This window comes from Plecotus auritus (assembly GCF_963455305.1).
Source record: "Plecotus auritus genome assembly, chromosome: 2".
NCBI classification, from domain to species: Eukaryota; Metazoa; Chordata; class Mammalia; order Chiroptera; family Vespertilionidae; genus Plecotus; species Plecotus auritus.
The window spans coordinates 199,597,685-199,619,556 of NC_137771.1; the positions used below are offsets into that span (position 1 = coordinate 199,597,685).

Here is a 21,872-nt window from a genome sequence, read left to right on the forward strand (position 1 = left end):
TAGAGTCTCCTACACATATTCTTCTGCCCCACTGAGAAGTCTCTTAGAACCAGCTAGTTAGCAGCGAGGCCACCCTGATAGATAGAATCAGTTTACTTTGTTTTTATTTTAAAATTTTATTTGTTAATTTTAGAGAGAGAAAGGAAGGAGAGAGAGAGATGAGAGAGACAGAGAGAGAGAGAGAGAGAGAGAGAGAGAGAGAGAGAGAGAGAGATTGATTTATTTTTCTACTTATTTATGCATTCATTGGTTGATTCTTATATGTAACCTGACTGGGAATTGAACCTACAGCCTTGGTGTAGCAGGGCAATGATGCTCTAACTAACTAAGCTACCTGGCCAGGATGAATCAGTTTATTAAAATTAATAATTCTGTTCAACTCCAGAGGCCTTACACACACACACACACACACACACACACACACACACACACACACACACACACAAATGAATTTAGCTTAAATCCTCAGAGAAGAGTCATTGGTCTCACGACTTTATAGTCTTAGTCTTTACTGTAAAACCTTTAACAGAGAATTAACCCTTCTTGAATATAAATGTGCTATACTCACAAAAAATTACCCCATGTGGTATACCATACATACATTGAATTATCAACTAGCCCTCAGAGCCACTTATTATATCCCTATTTAGAGGCACAATAACTGAGGCTGAGGCAACCATACAACCACATAATCTCCTTACCACAGCTTGTGATATCCTATCTAATAAAGAGGGAATATGCTAATTGACCCTCACTGCCCCACCTTCAAAGATGGCAGCACCCACAGCCAATAAGGAGGGAATATGCTAATTGACTGCCATGCCCTCAAAGATGGTGTTGCCCACAGCCACAAGATGGCGGTGCTCAGTCCCCTTAGCCCCTCCAGTGCGCCTGCCTCCGGAGTCCCCCAGTCCCCTCAGATCCCCAGCCACCCAGGGCTGGCCTGAGGCACAGGCAAGCCGGATGGTGGCTGCCCAGCCGCCCAGGGCTGCCCAAGGCTCAGGTAACCAGGGCCAGCTGAGGCTTGTGCTGCCGGCAGTGGCAGCAGCAGAGGTGTGATGGGGCGTTGCCTTACCTTGATCGCCAGGTTGCCTCCTGCCCCAAGTGCTCCCGGATTGTGAGAGGGAGCAGGCCAGACTGAGGGACCCCCTCCAGTGCATGAGTTTTCATGCACTGGGCCTTTAGTATAGATATAATAGAGCAGAATCAGTGAAGTAATCCTAGTCCCAGAACATAAATGGGAACCACTGACAAAACAAGTTAATGCATTTGTGCTCTAAAGTTTATACAAAAGATCACATACTTTAATTGTATATTTAGCTAATTTATTAAAGTGACATAAGATTGATAAACATAAACCACATACTTATTGATCAAGGCATAATGGTTCTCGTTTATGTAGGCTTTTTTAGTAAAAGCAAATTCCTAAATTTTACCCAAAGCTATGCCAAAATCGTGGTTTTATTTTCAAACTTAAAACAACAAAAGCTCATGAGTGAACAATCAGTAACAGAACTGTCAGGTATATGATACAATTTACTTTTCTGTCAAATTTCTTCAAGTTGGGCGTACTTATCAAATCTTCCCCGTGCATACTGGCATTATCAATGTGCAGAAAATTATTTTCATTGTTTAACTCATTTTGGAGAAGAAAACTTGTTTTATTCTTTGTTTATGGTCTAGTTCTAATTTCATATTTCATAATATAAAAAAGGTTGTTTTGATATTTGTCAGTCTGAACAGTTCTTATTCTTAGAAATAAAAATAAATTACTAGTTTATAGCAAGAAAATATTCTGAGTTTCAGCTTTAAAATGTTTTTTAATGGGATACTAACATAGATATGAGGTTGGTTGATGTAATGTAATAATTTAAAATAAAAGATCAACCTTGACTTAGTTTTCACAGTTTACAGTTTTGTCTCAGATGGAGTGTTTTTAGGATAAGATTTCTTTCTCTACACTTAAAATCTGGGTCACTGAAAAATTTCCATGTATCTAAGCTTTTTAGACTAAAAATAATTTAAGAAAGATAAGAATAATGGACTTCTGAGTAGTGCAAAGGGCTAGATACCAATTATTTCTCAGGAAGTTAATTTAATTAAAGGCCTAGATTAACTTCTGTTATATACTTGATTACATAGTCCTTGCACACATATCTCAGTTAATCTTTTTGTATTAAGATTTTACATTTCTTGAGGAATTTTAGGTTCACAACAAAATTAAGGGGAAAATACAGATGTTACCCCTATATCCCCAACCCAACACATGCATAACCTCCCTCATTATCAGAGTAGTGCATTTATTACAATTGATGAATCTACATAGACACATCGTATGTAATCACCCAAAGTCCAAAGTTTATATTAGGGTTCATTCTTGGTGTTGCGTGTTCTATGAATTTGGACAAATGGATAATGACAGATACCATCGTTATGATATTCAACGGAGTAGTTTCACTGCCTTGAAAATGCTCTGTGCTCTGCCAATTCCTTCCTTTCCCATCTAATCCCTTGGCAACCACTGATTTTTAAAATTTTTTTCTAGTTTTGCCTTTTCTAGAATGTCATGTTGTTGGAATCATACAGTATGTAACCTTTTCATATTGGCTTCTTTCACTTAGCAATATGTATTTTTAAGTTTCCTCTGTATCTTTTCATGACTTGATAGCTCATTTCTTTTTAGCATGGAATAATATTCTATTTTCTGGAGGTATCATCATTTATTTATCCACTCACCTTCTGAATGACATTTTGGTTGCTTCCAAGTATTGGCAGTTATGCATAAAGCTGTTATAAACATCTATATGACAATTTTTGTGTGGATGTAGGTTTTCAGCTCCCTTTGGTATATATCCAAGGAGTGTGATTGCTGGATTTATGTATAATAAGAGTATGGTTAGTTTTGTAGACACTGCCAAACTGTCTTTCCAAGTGGCTGTACCATTTTGTATTCCCACCAGCAATGTATGATTGTTCCCATTGCTCTACATCCTTGTCAGCATTTGGTGTTATCAGTGTTCCAGATTTTGGCCATTCTTATAGGTATGTAGTGATATTTCATTGTTGTTTTAATTTGCATTTCCCTAATGACATGATACGGAGCATCTTTCCATATGCTTATTTGCCATCTGTATATCTCTTTTTTTTTTTTTTTTTTTTTTTTTTTGCTGAGGAGATACACTAAGGTCTCTGGCCTATTTTTTACTAGAGTTGTTTGTTTTCTTATTGTTGACATTTAAGAATTCTTCATATATTTTGGATGAGTTCTTTATCAGATATATCTTTTGAAAATATTTTCTCTTAGCCTATGATTGTCTTCTCATTCTCTTGACATTACATTTTACAGAGCAGAAGGTTTTTAATTTAATGAAGTCCAGATTATAAATTCTTTCTTTCATGATTTATGCCTCCTGTTACATTTCATCTAAAAAGTCATCATTAAACTCAACGATCATCTAGGTTTGCTTCTATGTTATCTTCTAGGAGTTTTATTGTTTTTCATTTTATATTTAGGTTTGTGACTCATTTTGAATTAATTTTTGTAAAGGGCAGAAGGTCTTTGTCTAGATTCATTTTTTTTTTTTATCATGTGGATGTCCAGTTATCCCAACAGCATTTGTTAAAAATATTGTCTTTTTGTCATTGATTTCCTCCTTTGTCACTGGACGGGGACTGGTCCAGAGCCAGTCTGCTTCAGGCTGGCCTACAGTGTGTGGGTTCTTGACTTCATGCAGGAAAGATTTCACATCACAAGTCCAGGTGATTATGAGAATACTTTTTTTAAAATTCTTTATTGATTAAAGTATTACATATGTCTCCTTTTTCCCCCATTGACCTCTCCCCCAGCACATACTCTCACCCCGCTACTGTCTGTGTCCATTGGCTATGCTCATATGCATGCATACAAGTCCTTTGGTTGATCTCGTACCCACCCCCTCCCCTGCCTTCCCTCTGAGGTTGGATGGTCTGTTTGATGCTTCTACACTTTTAAAGTTGGGGACATGAAACAAAGGAAGGACTTAGGGTAGAAGAAGCAACAGGAGAGAGCCTAGGTGGTCCTCTGCTTTGGCTCCCTAGAAACATTATAAGAAAGAAGTGATGCTGTTAGCTCACTGGGAAGTGGAGGTCACAGTGACAAAAGTGAGCCAAGGTGGGGCTGCTGTTAGCTGGAAAGTTAAAGAAAAAGGGGGCCTTGAAGACAGAGTCAGGGGGTAAGCCCAGGACAAGCTGCCACTGCCCATTGCTCTCCTGGTTGCAAGTCTCCAGGAGACTCTTAAAGTTAGGAGGAAGTAAAAAGTTCAGGCCAGGGAAGAATATGGACATGCTCTAAAGCAAGACCACACTGGGTCTTTGTCTTGAAAGTTTTTATCTTTCTTCTATGGGTAAGAATCTTAGGGGAGGGTTTCAGTAGAATATTCATCAGCTTTCCAGGTGTGTTTTTAATATGTTAATGCATCAAAATAGGGGAGTTTGGGATTTTTCTTTGGTCTGCTTTACTGTTTTACTTTTATCTTTGATATGTCTGGCTCTAAATATGTTTTTGTTATGTGTTCCCCTGACTTTATCTGTCCTTGGGTTTAGCTAGCACAAGAGGCTTTAATTGGGTCTCTGTTTTTTATCTCCCCAACCATGATGATTTAAGCTATGTCTTCTCTGCTTAGGGAGAAGAGGTATAAACCATTTGTTCTCAAGTGTCCTTGGTTAGAGAAGATAAGGTCTTCTATTTGTTGATTCTTATGATAATACCAAACTGTCTTGGTTACTATAACTTTAAATTGAGCAGAGTCAGTCCTCCAACTTGGTTCTTGTCCTTCAATTTTTATTAGCTTATCGGGGTCTTTTGCCTTTCCATATAAACTTTAGAATCAGGTTTTTTATCCACAAAATAAGTTTCTGGGATTTTGATTGGGATTGCATGGAATCTTTGGATTATTTTGAGTCTTCCTGTTCTTGAACAGGTACTCTCCATTTATTTAGTTCTTCTTGATTTCATAAATCGAAAGTTTGTAGTTTTTATCAGATAGATCTTGTACATATGTATTTTGTTAGATTTATACATAAGTATTTTATTTTTGTGGATGCTATTATAAATGGTATTATGGTTTTAATTTCAAATTCCATTTGTTCATTGCTAGTGCATAGGAAAGCCATTGACTTTTGTATATTAGTGTTGTATCCTACAACCTTGCTGTAATCACTCACTAGTTTCAGGAATTTGTTGATTCTTTCAGACATTCTATATAGATGATCATGGCATCTTCTTATTGAATTAAGTGAGCTTACAGTATGATGTTGAAGACCAATGATGAGAGTAGACATTCTTGCCTTGTACTTGATCTTAGTACAAAAGCTTAAAGTTTCTCATCATTATGCATATTGTATGTTGTTTTTTTTTGCAGATAGTCTTTATCAAGTTGAGGAAGTTTTCTTTTATCCTTAGTTTACTGAGAATTTTTATCATGAATGGGTATTGAATTTTGTCAAACACTTTTTATGCATCTATTGATATGTCAGTTAATCTTTATAACAATTTTCTTGTGACTGATATTGCCATATTCATTTTATAGATGGGGAAATTAAGGTTCAGCACTGATATAGCCTTCCAATAGTTCCCCAATTTCTGGTGGAGTCAGGATTAAATCTACAATTGTTTGACCTGCTCTATAATAGGCTGCCTCCCAGACCTAACTGTCAACTCTTACTTTTTGGCTCTGAACTAATAGGAAAAGTAGATTCTCTCATCATGAGTCTCAATATACTAAACAACCTACCATTATTAAGCTATGTACTTTCTTGAAATATGGATGATTTTTTTTATTAATGAATTCTGTATTTGTGAATTTGCCTACTTGCTAAAATTTATTTGTAATGTCAAAATCAATACTTAAGGTGATTTTATGAACATTCACAGACATATAAAGAGTAGCAAAAAACTCCCAATGTACATACTCCAGACTGAGGTCAAAGAAAATAATACTGTACTCTGCCTTCTTATTCAAGTTCTCTTACCATAAACAAGAATCCTATTTGTGGTCTATTTGGTGCCAAGTTTTTTGCATTTTGTGCTTTTTGTTGGTAATTTCACTTTTTATATGGCCCCAAAGAGCAGTGCTGAAGTGCTATCTAGTGTTTCTAAGTGCAAGAAGGCTGTGATGTGCCTTATGAAGAAAATACCTGTGCTAGATACATTTCATTCAGTCATGAGTTATAGTGCTGTTGGCCATGAATTCAATGTTAGTGAATTAATAATATACATTAAATAAGGTGTCTTTCAACAGAAACACACATAAAACAAAATTATGAATTGATCAGTTGATGAAAATACACTGACCAAAGGCTCAAAGAAGCCTAACCCTGTATTTCCCTTAGGATCAACGGTTGAGTATCTGCTGATTTAGTGTTTGTAGAGACTTCATAAAACACAACTAACGTGAATAACCAAAGTCAACTGTATATGTGTTCACTGTTCTTTGTGTGTATTTACAGAAGTGGACTACTTGCCCTTGAATTAAAGTTCCACTGTTGCATAATTTTACTGGCTGTACTAAACTTTCTTCAGGGATTCACCCATTTTCTGTAAATCACTGAATTAATTTCCTATGGATGTTATAACCAATTATCATGAGTTTAGTAGCTTAAAGTACACGACTTTATTCTCTCACAGTTCTAGAGGTCAGAAGTTTCTAAATGGGTTTTATGGGGCTAAAATCAAGGTGATGTCAGACTTGTCTTCCTTCTATAGGCTCTAGGGAAGAATCTGTTTCCTTGCCTTTTTCAACTTCTAGAAGCTGCCCACAGTCCCTAATACATAGCCCTGCATCACTCTGACCCCCATTTCCATCATCATATCTAATCTCTGACTCTCCTGCCTCCCTCTTCCACTTACAGGGATACATGTTATTGAGGATGTCAGTTTGTAGCACTATCAATTATTTGCTCCCCCACCCCAAGTCACTTAAATATAAAGTAAAAGACATTTTTCTTTGCATCTTGGAAGAATCGCTGATTAGATCCACCTTGGGGGTGGGATGTAGCACAACACTCTGGTACTTATGATGTTTTCACTGTTGTCTTCTTTTTATTCCAATTTCTAGCCCCTAGAGCCAGTTCAAACCATCTGTATGTCTCGAGAAGAGTTTATGCAGAGGATGACAGAGATTGTTGGTTGGGGCACAAAGGAGGAATATGGGAAGCTCTTTGACAAAGTGGATGTGGCCCAAGATGGCTTCATTAACTGGGACAAGCTGACTTCATTTATGCTGTTAACACTTTATGAAAATGATGAACGAGCAAAGGCAACTTCAGTTCCCCAGTGGAAAGACCTTAAATTCCTCCCAGGGAAACACAAGGACACCATTCAAAAAGTCATTTTCTTAAAGACTTCAAGTCGTTATCTGACCATCAGTAAGGAAGGTTTATTAGGAATCTGGGGAGAGAATTTAAAGCTGCAAGAAACATTTCTCATCACTTCAGATGCCACCAAGCTTAAACACCTGTGGGTGACAAGTCTGGTTTCTCTGGAGAATGTAAACAAGGTACCAAGTCTTTATACATAAATTTATTGCTTGTATAAGGGGACACATGATGGGACAGGGTTCCAGATAAATATCAAGTGTAACACCAGCAGCGACAGAGTGCTGCATTACTCTTTTGTGCCTCTAACCTGACCTGGAAGGAATACAAGTAGAGCCAAGGGAGCTTCTCTATTTTCCAAACTGTTCTCTGTGTGCCTTTAAGTGACTTGGCTGATGATTCAGTTGCTTGGCTTTGTCTCCACTCTGGTCATGCTGCATTATATGCAGAACCGAGAGGCTATACAATGCATGGCACAGCTGAATGCAATTACAGGGAACTACTTGTCTCATTTTGATGATTTTGACCATTGTACTAATCATTTCTTAATTCTGATGTGTATGGTCCACTCAGCCCAAATATCTTTCTATAGCCATGCCTATGAGCAAGGTAACATACTGAAAGGAAAATCAGTTTGTGAGAGGATGCAGCTTAAAGAGAATTCATGTTCTTAGTATTTTATATTAAGTAGATGGTAAATTTCACTTTAAAAATTTTAAATTCACACATGAGCATGAATAATAGTATTAAGAACCAATATTCACGCTTAACCAGTTTCCAATTCACATGCAATCTTGTTTCATCTATACCTCTCATCTTTGAAATCCAAAACATTCAATAATTTAATCTGTAAATATTTGGTATTTTTAAAATGTTTCTCTTTTTAGTATAACCATACACCACTATACATTTAATATAAACAGCAATAATTCATTAGTATCATTAAATATCCAGTCATGTACATATTTCCTTGTCTTATTGTTGTTGTTGTTGTTTTGTGTGTGTGTGTTTTAAGTTGCCAGAATGTGACTGTTTATTGAAGGACAAAGGGAACTATGAAAACTAAAATAGATTTTAATGAATGAATAACAACAGAGGGACATAGTTAATATTGTGTCTTTGGAGAAAGTAGTTTTATCACTCCTAAACCTATGATTAACATTAAGAATGTATCTTATGTTTCACTGACAGTTTTAGAGAATAAACTATTTTTTCCCACTGTAGGTATTTTATATCACGTAAAACATAATAAATTGCTGTATATTTTTAAAATTTATATGAATGATACTATATTCTATCAACTCTTTGAACAGAACATAAAATTATAGACCTGGCCAGATAGCTCAGTTGGTTAGAACATTGTCCTGATACTCTAAGGTTGTGGAATTGATCCCTGGTCAGGGTACAATACACCAATCAACCAATGAATGCATAAACATGTGGAACCATAAATCTCTCTCTTTCTCTCAACAATCAATAAATTTTTAAAATTGCTTAAACATCAATATAAAATTACATAGCATGCATGTAACTCTTCATGCAGCACAGTCGTTCTTTATTTTATTTATTTATTTATTTATTTATTTATTTATTTATTTATTTATTTTTGCCCTTTTAAAATTTTTTTTAAATTTCTTTATTGATTAGGGTATTACATACGTGTCCTTATTGTTTGACAGTTAGTTTGAACCAAGATCCAAATAAATTTCAAACATTGTGAATAGTTGGTATGCCTCTTTTGTTCTACACATTTTCTCCTCTGTGTTGTTTGGTATTATGATAATACTAGATGCCCGGTGCATGAAATTCATGCATGGGGGTGGGTGTCCCTCAGCCCAGCCTGCACCCTCTCCAATCTGGGACCTGCTCGGGGGATGTCTGACTGCCAGTTTAGGGGATTGGGCCTAAACCGGCAGTCGGACATCCCTCTCACAATCCAGGACTGCTGGCTCCTAACCACTCGCCTGCCTACCTGCCTGATTGCCCTAACCATTCTGCCTGCCAGCCTGATCATCCCCTAACTGCTCCCTTGCCGGCCTGATTGACGCCTAACTGCTCCCCTGCCAGCATGATCATCCCCAATTGCCCACCCTTGCTGGCCCGATTGCCCCCAATTGCCTTCCCCTGCAGGGCTGAGGGGACTGGGGGACTCTGGCTGGACGAGGTGGGACTGAGGGGACTGGGGGACTGAGGCTGGATGAGGCTGGATGCTACAGGGACTGGGTGAGGCAGGGCTGAGGGGACTGGGGGACTGAGGCTGGATGAGGCAGGGCTGAGGGGACTGGGTGCCGCCATCTTGTGGCTGTGGGCGCCACCATCTTGTGAGGGTGTGACAGTCAATTAGCATATTCCCTCTATATTAGATAGGATTGGTTTCATAAAATGATTTCAGAAGTGTTTCTTCCACTTCTATTTTTTGGGGGGAAGAGATTTAGAAGGACTAGTGTTGATTCTTTAAATGTTTGTGGAATTTATTAGTGAAGCATCTGGAACTGGAATTTTTTTGATTACTAATTTAGTCTTTTATTGTGTATCTGCTGAGTTTTTTATGCCTTTTGAGTTAGTTTAGGTAATTTTTGTATTTCTATGAATTTGTTCATTTAATTGAAGTTATCTGTTGCCATATAATTGTTCATGGTATTTTCTTCTTCTTCTTCTTCTTTTTTTAATACTTACCCAAGGATATTTTTCCATTGATTTTTTTTTAGAGAGAGTGGAAGAGAGAGGGAAAGACAGAGAGAAATATTGATGTGAGAGAAACACATTGATTGGTTGCCTCCTGCATGTACCCTGGCCAGGACCTGGGCCAGGGAAGAGCCTGCAACCCAACCCAAGTATGTGCCCTTGACCAGAATTGAACCTGGGACCCTTCACTCAGCAGGCAGATGCTCTATCCACTGAGCAAAACTGGCTAGGGCCATGGTATCATCTTATAATACTTCCTTTTATTTCTATAAAGTTGATAGTAATATCCACTCTCTTATTTATGATTTTAGTAATGTGTATCTTTTCTCTTTTACTTCTTGGGTTAGTTTAGGTAAGTTTTGTCAATTTTATTGAAAAAATTGTTTGCTCTTTTAAAAATAGATTTTAGGATATTATCTGGTTTAAGAAGGTTTCTCACCAGGTTTTTATCATTTGAGTTTTGTGACAGCTTCTGCTTGCTTTGTAAAACATGGTTTGTAAAGTTTCTGTTATGACTGTGTGAGCCTGTAGCTCTCTGTGTCTTTGTTTTTTTGTTTTGTGATTAGACATCTTTTTCCCATGGATAGAAGTTGGTGAGTGTATAAAGTAAGAATAACGAAAGAATGTTCAAATAACTTCAAAGGCAAATATTTTTTCTTGGTTACTGTCCAAAGTTAGAATAAAACACATTTGTGCCACTATGCAATACTTATGTAATGCTCTTAAGAAGCCTTAGGGAATGATGTCTGATTTGGTGCTAAGATTTGCATGTCTGCTTTGCATATTGATTTCACTAAATCTATCAGACATGCTTTCTGACTTTCTACATTTTTTTCTTTAGATAGCAGTGGCTTTTACAAGTAAAGAGATTTGTTTTTATGATCTGCTGTCCAAAGAACAATTTCCTTGTCAATATAAACTCCAAGGCCTGAAAGGAACACCAGTTTGCATGGATTATTGGTATGACCCTCTTGATGCCAATGAATCAATTCTGTCTTTTGGGGACATAACTGGAAAGGTAAGTAAGGGAACAATAAGATTGAACACTATCTAATTATCAAACAGTGGCTAAATATAGAAATAGAATGCAATGAGTGTGACCTTCTAATTGAACTGCATTATAGATTACTAGAGGCCCAGTGCACAAAATTTGTGCACTGGAGGTGGGGGTCCCTCAGCCAAACCTTCACCTCTCCAATCTGGGACCCCTCGGGGGATGTCCAACTGCAGTCAGACATCCCTTTCACAATCCAGGACTGCTGGCTCCCAACTGCTTGCCTGCCTGTCTGATTGCCCCTAACCGCTTCTGCCTGCCAGCCTGATAACCCCCTAACCACTCACCTGCCAGCCTGATCGACGCCTAACTGCTCTCCTGCCAGCCTGATTGTCCCCAACTGCCCTCCCCTGACAACCCGGTCACCCCCAAAAACCCTCGCCTGCATATTCCCTCTTTATTTGATAGGGTTTTTTCTTTAACATATTGGACAGCCCTAACTGGTTTGGCTCAGTGGATGGAGCATTGGCCTGCAGACTCAAGGGTCCCAGGTTCGATTCCAGTCAAGGGTATGTACCTTGGTTGGGGGCACATACCCAGTGGGTAGTGTGCAGGAGGCAGCTGATCGATGTTTCTCTCTCATAGATGTTTCTAGCTCTCTATCCCTTTCCCTTCCTCTCTGTAAAAAATCAATAAAATATATTTAAAAAAACAGAAACATTTAAGATTCTTCCATATCTGTCTGGCTGGTGTGACTCAGTGGTTGAGACCCCAGGCTGCTGCAGGTGGGAGGGGATCGTGCCTTGGGGGTGCATGCTCCTGCTGAGACCCCAGCCCAGGCTGCTGCCACTGGCAGGGGATTGGCCGTGGGGAGTGAATTTGTTTTTGTCTTTTTATAAAGGGTCAGGGGGGCCTCTGGGCAGCATTCTGCCAGGCCGCTTACTCTGCAGGTTCTCAGCGGCAGCCCTCCCTGAGACGGGGGGACTCCGGCGAGGCTGAGAGGACTGAGTGCCGCCATCTTGTGGCTATGGGCACCACCATTTTGTTGCGGAGTGATGGTTAATTTTCATATTACTCTTTTATTAGATAGGATAAGACCATACATGATGGATATGGAAAAAAATGGATTAGGTCATCACAATTCCTCTTCTTTTTTTATTTTAAGTTTTTATTTATTGATTGATTTTTGAGAGAGAGAGGGGAATGGGGAGAGAGAGAGAGAAAGAGAGAAAGAAACATCTATCAGTTGCTTTCCACCTATGCCCGGACCAGGGATTAAACCTGCAACCTGGGTTTGTATTCTGACTAAGAATGGAATCTGCCACCTTTTGATGTATTGGATAACACTCCAACTAACTGAGCCACACCAGCCAGGGCCTCTCTTCTTGCTTATAACAAACAATCTCCACTGTGGGTTTTCTTGACTGTGTATAATCTCAATTTTCATATTTAGACATTTTTTTTCTTTTTTCACCATAGGATGCTTATAATCTTAAAAAATATATCTTTATTGATTTTAGAGAGGGAGAGAGAGATAGAAATGTCAGTGATAAGAGTCATTGATCGGCTGCCTCCTGCATGTTCCACACTGGGGTTCGAGCCTACACCCTGGGCATGTGCCCTGACCAGGAATCAATGCCCAACCATTAAGCAATTCCAGCTGGGCTGGATGCTTATAATCTTTTAGATTCCAATATTAATAAACATTTAATATCAAATGATTAAAGTTATCTCTCATAACTCTTTCAAATTTCCTTATTCTGCTTTTTATTCATAAGGTTTCAGGCTTCCTAGTACCAGCCTCCTGAAAAGTAATCATTTCCTCTACATTTAACAAAGGATAGATGCATTAGAGGGGGCAGCACAGACACCCAGACATGGAGGCAATGGTTTCTGTCTTCCTATCAAATTCCACCCGATCTCTGTAAAATTATTGTCTACTGAATGACACTAGAATATGGCTGTGAACTCTTAAGTAGTCTAATTTGAACAATTTCCTTTTGTAATTGTCAAAGGTTTTTATTCTTAGTGCTATTAATGATGAGTGTATAATAAAAGCAAATGAACCGCCCTTGGTAATTGCCTTACTAACATTGTAGTTGTTCTGTCTTTTAATATAACTGCTTGCATCTTTTAAATAATATTGAAGAACTTCCTATTAATTAAATATCAATTTTTTAATGTTAAAGAATGTAGATTTTTCTTGCAACAATTTCTCTGCCCATGTTTGTTTCTCTTTCCATATTTCTCTCAAGGTTCAAGCCATTGTTTTCATGACAGCCTTGATTTCCCTGTTTGAGCGTCCCACTAGTGCATGTGAAAACGAAGAAGCCACTGTGACCATTAACTGGGCAGAACTGCTCTCTGGGTATCACAAATGTTGCTATACATTACAGCACAAACTTCATTGTGGAGAGTGGGTCAGGCAAGGTACTGCATTTCCATAGTAATGAATGAAACAATCAGCTTCAACTTCTTCATTTATATTCTTTCATGAAAATGTTTCCCACAAAATGTTCAAGTTTAGAAACCAGTAATTAGTTCTCTGGAGATTTTGTCCTGGACTCTTTGCTATCCCTTGCAAGGCCCTTTCTTTCTTTTATTTCCTTCTAAATTATGCCTCATATAATTAATTCGGGTGAACTGTGCACTCAAAACATCTCAAGAGAAGGGAGAAAATTGCCATTTAACTTAGACTCCACTCTGATCCTAACTCGTCTCATCTAGTCGCTTCAAGATGCTTAATAAAAGGATTTAACAAATTCCTTCAAAAACCACTCCTTTGTTTTCTTTATGCTCTCATGGGAAATATATTAGTTTGACTGCCTTCAAAATGTAATCTTCTTAATTACCTTTTCTACTTTTTTCTCTTTTTTGATATAATGACTGAGTTTCTCTGATCTAGAGTACTTAAGTGACATTTCTTTGTGTGATAGGATTAGTTGTAAAACAGAAACTATAGAAAGCCAGAACTTTCATAAACATAGTCACCAATGAGTTTATTAGTTTCACAATATGCCTAATTTTTACAAAATTTGCATCTGATGGTCAAGATCCAGGTGTGTAGTGTCCACTCTAATATCTCCTTGGGTCCGGACACTGAGGACTATGGTAATTTCCTCATTACTGAATTGCTACACTAAATAATGCCCACGGAGAGGAGTGGAAACCCACACTCTCATTGACTGCATTGTAGGTCTATTTCTAATTTGCTTTGAAGAATAGACAGTCAAAATGGACCCAACCTTTGGCTCTTACGGTAGTTTTACACTTTTTGGGTTTTAGGAGGTTGGTGATTCTTTAATGCATGACCCACAATAATAATATTTCATAGGAAAACCTATAGATCCTGCATTTTTCCTTCAGTATAAATCATACCATGTCTTTGGTACCTTCTACCCATCCTTTAATTATGGCAGGATATTAATAGTGGGAAAAACAAAAGATGTTATTTTTTTTGGTCATCAACTATGTGTGACAGGCACACAATTGTGTGTTACATTTTCATAAAATGGAAACAAAAATCGAAGTACTAGAAACTGTAAGGAGCTATTGAAGCTGCTTCCAAACAAGCATGATATTTTAATACAGAAACCAAAGACGAGATAGACTATGGTAATAAAGTTATAGTTCTTAAAATCTACTTGTGGTGGGTTTCCTGAAGTTTATCCCAATGACCTTAAATTAATATGGATAATACAGAGAAGTAGCTAATAGAAATCTGTTTTTTAAAAGGTTGGGGATGTACCAATTGAGATTTTTTTTTCTGAACATGAATAATGTTTAAGTATCACTTTTATGCTCAGGGGAAGAATGTCAAGTTCTCACTCTAAACCCTGTCACACTTTCACTTAAACCTTTCAAAAAGCAACCCTGTTGGTGAAGTAAACTGCTCATGAGTATTTGTCTGTTAAGTTGAAAGACAAAAAACTTTTCTCTTGGGCAATGTGAATTCTTTGCTCATCTTGTTTAAGATGTATGCTTTCTTATCTTTAGTTTTCTTATCTACTGACAAGAGAACATTGGAACTTAGTTTAGTTTAGTATCAACAGTAGAGATTCGTGTTTAAAACTGAAGAATCCAACTTTAGAGTTTAGCCTCTAAATCACTGCAATTAGGAAATGGTTAAAGAAAAGTTTTATATGTGAAAAATGGTAGGGATCTTTGTTATCTAACCTGGATGATGTAATTTCATAGCTTTTGAATCAAAACTCATTGTAACTAAGTGGATAATCTTTAGAAGAATAGTTGAGAAAATATATTTACTTTGGCCAGTTTATTTAAATTGTAGACTTCATGTGTCAATCAATCAACAATTATTTATTTTGTATGTGCTTTAAAATTGCCTTAGGTATTGGAGACTGTAGAATTAAGAGTAATTATAGGCTTGACTCTCAAAAAACTTAACATATGAGGAGAAAGAAGGAAGCAGGGAGGAGTGAGGGAGGCTGGAGTCGAATATAGGACAATGGGCTTCCTAGTGACTATGCTCCCTGGTCTGCAAGATTTACTCTCTCAGGAGCGAGTAACCATTGGCTGCTTTCATTTGATATTCTTTTTACCCCAGCAACATGAATTGATATCCTTAGGATGCCTCAAGAACTATTTTTTGCTGATTTTCTTCTCAGTGTGAGGACAGAATGTACAATTAAGAAAAGAAATACTTGAGCACGTAGGCTAATAATGTTTCACTGAAGCTAAGGATAGAATATCTGTAAAACGGAAATGTCAAAGGAAAAACCCAGTTTCTAACATAAAAGTATTAGCTTAGTGCTTTAAGATAAGGTTCCGATTTCTTATTTAACGCTTTGAGGGAGAAAATGTTTTCATCTTGTCTGAGGGGTTCTGTGTCATATTTTAATGGAAAAATAATTACATCCTGAAATGCTTGCAAAGTAAGTACAGAGATTTCAAGCAATAGAGGCAAGATGTAAGTGTCTTAAATCTCAGGGAATTTTCCTTTTTTTGGTCCCAAATAATTGCCTTCTCATGTAGACAGTATCATTGGAAACCACAGAATGGAGGTGTAGCTGTTGAAAGAGTGAGCACTCAACAGCAATAAAAACTATCGATTCTTTATTACATTGAACTGTGTTTTGCCACCTTTGTCTGACCATGGCCAGGAGAAGATACAAAACAGTTGGAACTGATAACGACATCACTAATTGCTGTGCTAATTAATGGAGCTGTTCCAGAGAATTTAGAGTACAGATGCCAGGCTGTTTCTTCAGGGAGCCTTCATAATTGATAGGGACTAGGTTTGGAATCAGATTTACTGTCTTGCTTGTGTGTTGTTCCACTTGGCTGTGTCTAAATCAGTCCTCTGGACAAAAAGATGGTGCACCACTGAGTTAGCTGGGACACCGCCTTTCCTGCCAGTCCCCTCGCTGCGTTCAAAGCAGTTGAAACCAGCTGCAAGCTGGTTGCCTAGGTTTGAATAAAAGAGGTTTCTCCCTGCAGCTGGTCCTATGGCATGTCGGAAGGGGAGGGTCCGTTTGTATCATGAACATAGATCTAATCAGCATTTTGTAAAGTCATTAAATTAATTGCATTATTTAGAAAATTGCTTACCAATGATGAATTAGATGCACTTTGATTTTTAAAAACGGAATAGAGTTGTTTCTATCTTTCCTCTTTCAAATAATAGTTGCTTAGAATATAGAGAGCCCTGTGGTGGTCTCAGAGAATAGGATTCCAACTTCAAAATAAGAAATGCAACTGAAAATAAACTCTCTCAAATAAGAGAACATCAAAGGAAGTTCAAGGCAGGGTGTTTTCCCAAGTCACATGACTCATAAAGTAAAATCCCAGAGAATGATAAGAATTCCTAGTTAGACATGGCCCAGTTTTTACCCTGCTTCAGATCTACCTGTTGGCAAATGACATAGAGTGGTTTTGTTCCAGCTCACTCTAAGTGCACCTAATAGCATTACTTACTTAGTTGTTAGGTATAATTTTTCATTTTCAAATAACTTTACCCACATTACCTAATTGCTATTATACAGGGGCATTTTGACACTTGTGAGGACAAGGATTGATGGTAGATTCCTTAATGTTTTCTAAAAAATAACTAAATGACAGAGAGCAGAAAAGTTGAAAGTTAGCATCTTAATGGATAGACAATATCAAGTTGTCTTTTTCTCCCTCAAAATATTATCTAACAGAAATTTCTTTTTCATGCATTTCTTCCATAGTTTCCTCATGCTTTTTTATCAATAAAGTGCTATATGGTGTCATTTTGTGTGTTTTAAGCCTTACATAAATGTATCATTCTGCTTGCATTCTCCTACAGTTTGTATTACTCCATGTTGTGAGATAAATCTGTGTTGATTTAAATGGATTCCCCCCAATATTTCTCAAGTTGTAGATTTTTCTACCCTTTATCTAGTCTCCTGTTGATGGACATGCAACAAGCTTCCATTTTTTTTGCCACTACAAATCATGCTTCTAGAACATTCTTTACATATTTCCTCATGCACATATATGGAGTCATTTCAGCTTACATGCTTACTAGTGGACTTGCTATGTTGTGGGTTTGAGTTCACCTACCTTTAATTGCCAGGGCTGCCACATACAGTTATGCACAACTTTGCTATCTGTTGCCAGATGGTTCTTCAAACTGGTTGTATCAGTTTATGCTCTCAACAGTAGGCATATGAGATCCTGGTTGTCCACATCCTCACCAACCTTGGAATTGTTAGATGTTTAAATTTTGCCCATCTGAGGAGTGTGAAATACATTCATCAACTGTAGTTTTAATTTGCATTCTCCTGATTACTTGTGAGAATAAAACATCTGTCATAAGTTTATTGGCCATTTAGAATTCATCTTCTGTGAATTACCTGGCATATTTTCCTATTGAATTGTTTTTCTTTTTCTTATTGATTTGTGCTTCTTTTTTGTCAGTTATCTGTGTTACAAATATTTTCTCTCAGTGTGAGATGTATTTTTCATTTTGTTTTATGGTGTGTGTTTTTTTTTATGAAAACAAGTTTTTAATTTAATGCCAAATTAATTAGTCTTTTATAATTTGTGCTTCTTTTGGTGTATTGTCTTTTTTAAAAATCATTTTTTAATTTCTCAATTATAGTTAACATATTATATTAGTTTCAGGTGCACACTCCAGTGATTAGACATTATATAACTTACTAAGTGATCATCCTGATATTTCTCATACCCATCTGATACCATACATAGTTATTAGAATATTATTAACTATACTGGTGACCCAGTGCATGGATTTGTGCACATTGAAAGGAAATTAATTAGAAGGTGGCCAGCAGGCGGGACTGGGTGAGACGAGCCGGACACACCTTGGAGCCAACCTCCTGTGGTCCCTCCCTGGTGTCTGCAGAGTGAGCAGGGGTCCCTCTGGCAGATGGGGTCCCTCGGCCTGGCCTGCAGGGATCGGGCTGAAACCGGCTCTCCAACATCCCCCGAGGAGTCCTGGAGTGCGAGAGGGCATTCTGCAAAGTTGCTGTGGTACAGAGTGTGGAACGCAAATGCAAGTGTGCAGTAAACTAGATTCAGGGCTGACAGTGCCCCAGCAACAACATAACCCATGGCTGAAGGTGGAATTGTGCGGCCCGCGAGGAATTGGGCTCCCTCCTATCTGGTTTTGGGGTGTGTCACCCGAGAACTACAGCCGCAAGTCACTGCAGCTCAGCAGCTCCTGCATTGAGCGTCTGCCCCTGGTGGTCAGTGTGTGTCATAGTGACTGGTCAGATGGTAGGAGGGACACTTAGCATATTAGCCTTTATATATATATATATATATATATATATATATGTGTGTGTGTGTGTGTGTGTGTGTACACACACACACACACATACACACACACACACACTGAGTGGCCAGATTATTATGATCTCTGAACACATAATAATCTGGCCAACAGTGTATATCCTATATAATAAAAGGCTAATATGCAAATTGTCCCCTCGAACAGGAGTTTGACCAGCAGGCAGGCTGGACAACCCCACCCATGTCCCCTCCCCCTGGCCAGGCTGGCCCAACCCCACCCATGCACGAATTCATGCACCGGGCCTCTAATATATATATATACTTGTTGTGGAGCGAGCGCGAGTGAACGACCACTGGAGTCCAGACCAAATTAAAATTTAGGGAGCCTTTATTAGCCGGCCAGCTGGCCGGCCAGCCGGCCGGCGACTGCTCAGCCTTTCTCCACGCAGGGAGTCCAGAGAGCAGCCCCGACCCTTTGTGCAGGACCACTTTTAAGCACATTAACCACATCCTGTTTTTGCAGAACAAGTAACCCAAGACAAAACAGTTTTTCCTAAGCAACGTCAGGATCATGCCATTGACAACCATGTTATTCACAGGGTCATCCTGTTCTTCAGAAAGCTGACAGTGATCTATGAAAGAAGGCCTACATGCTGGGAAGGGGCCATGAGACCGTATCACAAGGCCTGGCCTGGTGTCAGCACTGACAACTCTAACTGGGGCATAGTCCACGGTCTCTCTGGAATGGGCAAAAATTCCCACTCTCCAACATACTGAGTGGCCAGATTATTATGCATTCAGAGATCATAGTTATCTGGCCACTCAGTGTGTATATATATATATATATATATATTCCCTATGCTGTACTTTACATCCCTGTGACTATTCTGTAACAACCAATTTGTACTTATTAATCCCTTCACCTTTTTCACCCATCCCCTCACTCCCCCTCCCATCTGGCAGCTATCAAAATGTTCTCTGTAGCTATGAGTCTGTGTTATGTTTTTTAACAGAAATTAATTTTTTTCCTCTACCAATCCCCAAACTCACCAGAATATTAAAAACAAATCATTTATTTTTAATCAGCTCATCCTATTCCCTAGCCTGGTATATTAAAAACATCATAACCTTTCATTTCCTTTTCTATCTTTAAGAAGGAGGAAAACATTTCTTATCTATTAGATAATTTGATTTTAAGGAAATGGCTTTACTCTCACCTTTTACTCAGGCATTCTCAGGAGGTCTGGCATTCTACAATTTAATCAGAAACAAGTTCTCTCGTGCTTTAGAAATACAGTGTGAATTGTTGAGTCTCCACTATATAACACTACACACAGGCCCATAAATGTCACTTGGTTACCTGCAGATTCAAATCTTAAAGCTATTCTTTGAATACCTGAGCAGAATGTACTTCTTTTTATATCCTCAAAACTGAAGATGATACTTGGATATAATGTGGGAACATGTGACAAAGTAATTTTCTGGGTAGAAATAACTTACTTGGATTATACTGTAGTGACATTAGGGAAGTTCCATGAATTTGAAGACATACTTGTAGTGTTTGGTTTATACTTTAGATCTTGTAATATTGCTTCACTGAGCCAAGTTACAATAACCCCAAGGATTTTCTCTAAACAAAGGGAATATTTTCAGTGAGGTTGCTTCCTAATGAGAACAATTGTCATCAGATTTTATACTGTTGGTACTTCTAGTAAAGTAGCAATAGTGGTGTTAGCAGATGATCAGGGACCTCTATGCGCCTATAATTAATACTCCCCAGTGAGGCTCAAAGGACTCACCTTTATAGGAACTGATCACTTCTGCATCCTTGTCTTCCTTCTTCCCTTCCTTCTTTACTTTCTTCCTTCCTTCTTGCTTCTTTTTTTTCTTTCTCCCTCTCTTCCTTTCCCTTCTTTTTCTTTTTTTAGAAGGAAAGACAGTAGATGCAAGAAAAGGATAAAGAGAGAACAAAGAGGACATAAAAATACTGTTCCTAGAGGGTAAGTGATAAAATCAGGAAAGAGAAGACTCAAGATAAAGCGGGGGCTTGGTCTGAGATTGAGAGTGTGGGGGACATAAATATAGTTGGTAATGAAAACAACCTCAGATCTGCATGCATGTGGCAGTGGGGCTTCGTGGAAAAGAATGATGCAGTAATGCAAAACAGAGCCCACCACCAAACAGGAGTGGGTTCAATTTCATTTCTACCTCCAATTAGCTGCCTTCCCTTGGGTGAATTGGCTTTGGACTGTCCATTTCCTCATCAGTAATCTACCTGCTGAAGATGATCGCAAGATGAAAGCACCTGGCATGATGCCTAGTACAGGGGAGTCATACAATAAACTGTCCTAATAATTATTACAAATAATTTATAGGCTGAGGGAGACTGCACAATGGGAGATGAGCAAGAAATAAACCTACCAGGCTCATTCCAGGCAGAGTAGAGAAGTAGACCATTTTGGTCTTTAGTGGTGCTTCAGGCTTCATGACACACTTTTTGGTGAGTTATTCTGTGTGCCTAGTGCTTAGTGAGGCAGCTCTGCTTTGGTTCCCCTTCTGAGAGTCTCCTTTGTACCACCCCAGTCCTTCCCTTTTCTTAGACATTGTGCCCAGGCATTGATTAGGAGAAACCAGCATCAAAGGCCAGTTAAACTCATTTAAGGAAGTAGAAGCTAAAAAAAAGGAGCCCAACATTAGAACTGGTAAACACAAGGGTGAACATCAGTAATTGAAGTTTTAAGAATCACTTTAGAAAGCCAGTGAAGTGTTTCAACAATCCACAATTACCTTGTAGCTGGAGGTTCACCACCTGAGTTCCTCAGATCTGCCGTGGTTGGGCTTTGTGAGTGAAGGTGGAGAGAGTCCTAAAATCCTGGTGTTTCACGAAATGTTGTGTGCACATCCATCTTTCTGGTGGAGAGGGTGTATAGCTTTCATCTGATTTCCAAAGGGACATTTGGCCTCCTAAATTTTAGGAGCTATGAAGTGATTCTCTGGAGTAAAAAATAATGGCAATACTCTGTGGAATGTATTCTGGTGTTTGCTACTTAAAGTGTGGTGCTGGGCAAGCATCAGCAGTAACAACTTGGGGTTTGAT

General features: G+C 38.3%; 1 protein-coding gene across 1 annotated transcript in view; it reads left to right on the plus strand.

Moving 5' to 3' along the window:
* Window positions 1-21,872, plus strand: part of WDR49 (WD repeat domain 49) — a gene marked incomplete at its 3' end in the record, with an annotated part of 152,809 nt that overhangs the window by 16,576 nt on the left and 114,361 nt on the right. Inside the window, 3 exon segments of the mRNA XM_080654711.1 lie at window positions 7,095-7,535; window positions 10,880-11,056; window positions 13,288-13,462. Coding sequence (XP_080510837.1) covers window positions 7,095-7,535; window positions 10,880-11,056; window positions 13,288-13,462 — 793 coding nt within the window.